Source organism: Trichechus manatus, unplaced genomic scaffold, assembly GCF_000243295.1.
Source record: "Trichechus manatus latirostris isolate Lorelei unplaced genomic scaffold, TriManLat1.0 scaffold00229, whole genome shotgun sequence".
Lineage (NCBI taxonomy): Eukaryota > Metazoa > Chordata > Mammalia > Sirenia > Trichechidae > Trichechus > Trichechus manatus.
The window spans coordinates 104,171-106,700 of NW_004444165.1; the positions used below are offsets into that span (position 1 = coordinate 104,171).

The window sequence follows — 2,530 nt, forward strand, 5'->3', positions numbered from 1 at the left end:
AATAGAGATAATTTTACTTCTTGTTTTCCAATCTGGATACCTTTTATTTCTTTTTCTTGTCTTATTGCTCTGGCTAGGTAGATGGCTTTTTATATGACACTATGCTTGACCTGAATAATTTGCCAGGGTGATGGAACTAGTAATTGGTGGGGTGGTGGAACTTGAACACAGGTAGTCCTTCCTCAGAGTCCACAGGTAGAAAAAGAAGTGGGTAGAGGGTAGAAATTGGAGAAGTGAGTGTTCTGTGCAGAAGACACTGTGGTTCTGTTTTGTGACAGCTATCTTGCTTCCATGGTATTGTTTATATCTATTTAGTATACTTATCAACTTGTTACTTATCTGTGTGTCTGTCTTCACTGTAAGAATGAGGATCTAAGGATATAAACTCCATAAGAATATAAACTATACTTTTAATGCCACTATAAATGCTGGGGTAGGTGAATACTTGAGTTGGAGAGGGCACCTCATGTTTTGATTCGGTTGGAAACTGTGAGTGTGTTTCTTATAGTTGCACCTGAAAACAAGTTTGAACCTTCTGGTTTCCTTTCTTAAAGGATGGCTTTTTCTCTTTGGGTTTCTTCTAGGTGGAATGTTACCACGGTTGGACAGCACAGTGAGATTTCAGTTTAAAGAGCACATCATCCTCACAGTAGGGCTAGCTCAGGATCGGTCTGTAAGTATTCAAAGGGGAAGGGGCTTCCTTTCTTCTCAGGGTATTTACATCACAAGCCTCAGGTTATAAGACTAATAAATGGTCCCTGTCCTTCTCCTTTAGGAATCTATTTATTCCAATGGGTTCATGCCATCACTTCAGATCAGCTAATGGCCAAATCTCTTTCACTGTTCCAGTTCCAAATTTTCCTCCCTGCTGGGCATTTGAGGGCTTTCCCTCATCCCCACAATATCCTTCATTCCTCTTATGTAGTAATTAATGTCTAGTCTTTGTTTCCCATCCAAATTTGGCCATGTTGCGTTTTGCTTGGAAAACTACAGACCCTGTTCATGAGTCTCCCCACCTTAGCCCTCTCCAACCCTGTACACTGCTGCGAATTGATCATTTAATGTGGTTGTGTTGATGTTTCTTCTTAAAAAATCTCTAACGTTTAGACCATGGAGAACAAAATTCTGTAACCTTTCTGCCCAACCTAGTGTTCTCAAACCTGGCTAAGTGATTATAGGAACAACTGGAAAGCGTTTTATGATAATACACTCTTGGGTTTCATCTTAATGTTGGAGCCTCTGCATTTGTACTTTTATAAAGCTCCCTGTACAATCCTAAGGACTTTAGGTAAACTACCCATGCCTTGTGGTTTCACCCCATTCCTCCTAACCAGCTTTCTCAGGAGGTACCCTATAGATGATGAGGGGGATGAGAGTCAGGGGCACCTAGATGTCTGCATAACTAGATTATTATTCCAGCATCAGGACCAGACCTAGAGAGGACTGATTATATACACACACATACACAAAACCCTTCAAAAGTACATTCTCACATTCCTTTTTTTTTTTAATTTCCTAGTTATTCTGATAACCAGTTTGGGACGTATGTCAGGCCAAGGTGTTTGACCTTTATCTAAGAGGTGACAGGAAATAACAAAGGTTTGGGAAGAAATGATAAACTCTGTTGTGGATTATGGAGAGTGAAAGGCAGTAGAGACCATCTGGGACGCTAATGTAATTGTAATGGAAGTTTTTATAGATCGCACAGCTGGTATTTACTTAATATTCACTACTTGGTGTTCATAAATTATCAACTTATGCATACATAGGAATGTAAAAAAAAAATTTGATGCAGAAAGAGTCAATGAAGAAAATGGAGTGTTTCATTGATAAGTTGATATGTAAATGTTGCTTTTTTCAGTAAATCAAGTTCTTCCTAAATATGCTTTACCAGGTACAACTCTAGCTGCTTTTTCTTTTTTTAAAAAAGTGACTTAAGAATGCCTGTTACATGTTACATACAAATAGCAACCTGTGAGGACTGTAATAATGAAAATATACATTCCATATTGTGTATGTACACATACACACATCATAACTCTGCCAAAAGGATTCTTTACAGTATTCAATAAATTTCTCTTAAGCACCAAGCCTTTAAGAATCTTCTTGGTACTGACCTGTTGCAAAACCCTACTTATAGTATAGAAGTTCTCAATGTTTTGTTACTGATGACTTAACACTTTTTTTGAAGGATGAAACTCAAGAAAAAATGGTTTATGTCTATCATTCCTTAAGGAATAGGAGAGAGACACACATGATGGGAAATGAGGAAACAGAGGTTTGTTCCAGCCTAAGGCAAATGTCTTTCATATGATTTGGGTGGTGGTGGGATTGTTTTCTTTGATTCATGGACAATGTGCTTTTTTATGACTGCAGTGTGGGCTTAATTTTCACAGTCGACTAAGTCCTTGCATGGGGGTGATTAAGTGAGATGGTTCTGTGATATGCATACACATAAACGCGAGTTTTAAAAGATACTAGCTGGGACATGTAGCCTTGTAGGAAGGGTGTAATAAAATAAATGTGAAGT

The 2,530-nt window shown here is 38.2% G+C and overlaps 1 protein-coding gene across 1 annotated transcript in view; it reads left to right on the plus strand.

Moving 5' to 3' along the window:
• RIOX2 (ribosomal oxygenase 2) overlaps nt 1-2,494 on the plus strand; it is a 24,347-nt gene extending 21,853 nt beyond the window's left edge. The window contains exons 7-8 of the mRNA XM_023742984.1: nt 585-673; nt 2,192-2,494. Of these exons, the coding sequence (XP_023598752.1) occupies nt 585-673; nt 2,192-2,314 (212 nt within the window). The 3' untranslated portion in view covers nt 2,315-2,494. The remainder of the gene's footprint in view (nt 1-584; nt 674-2,191) is intronic.
• Nucleotides 2,495-2,530: the final 36 nt, after the last annotated feature.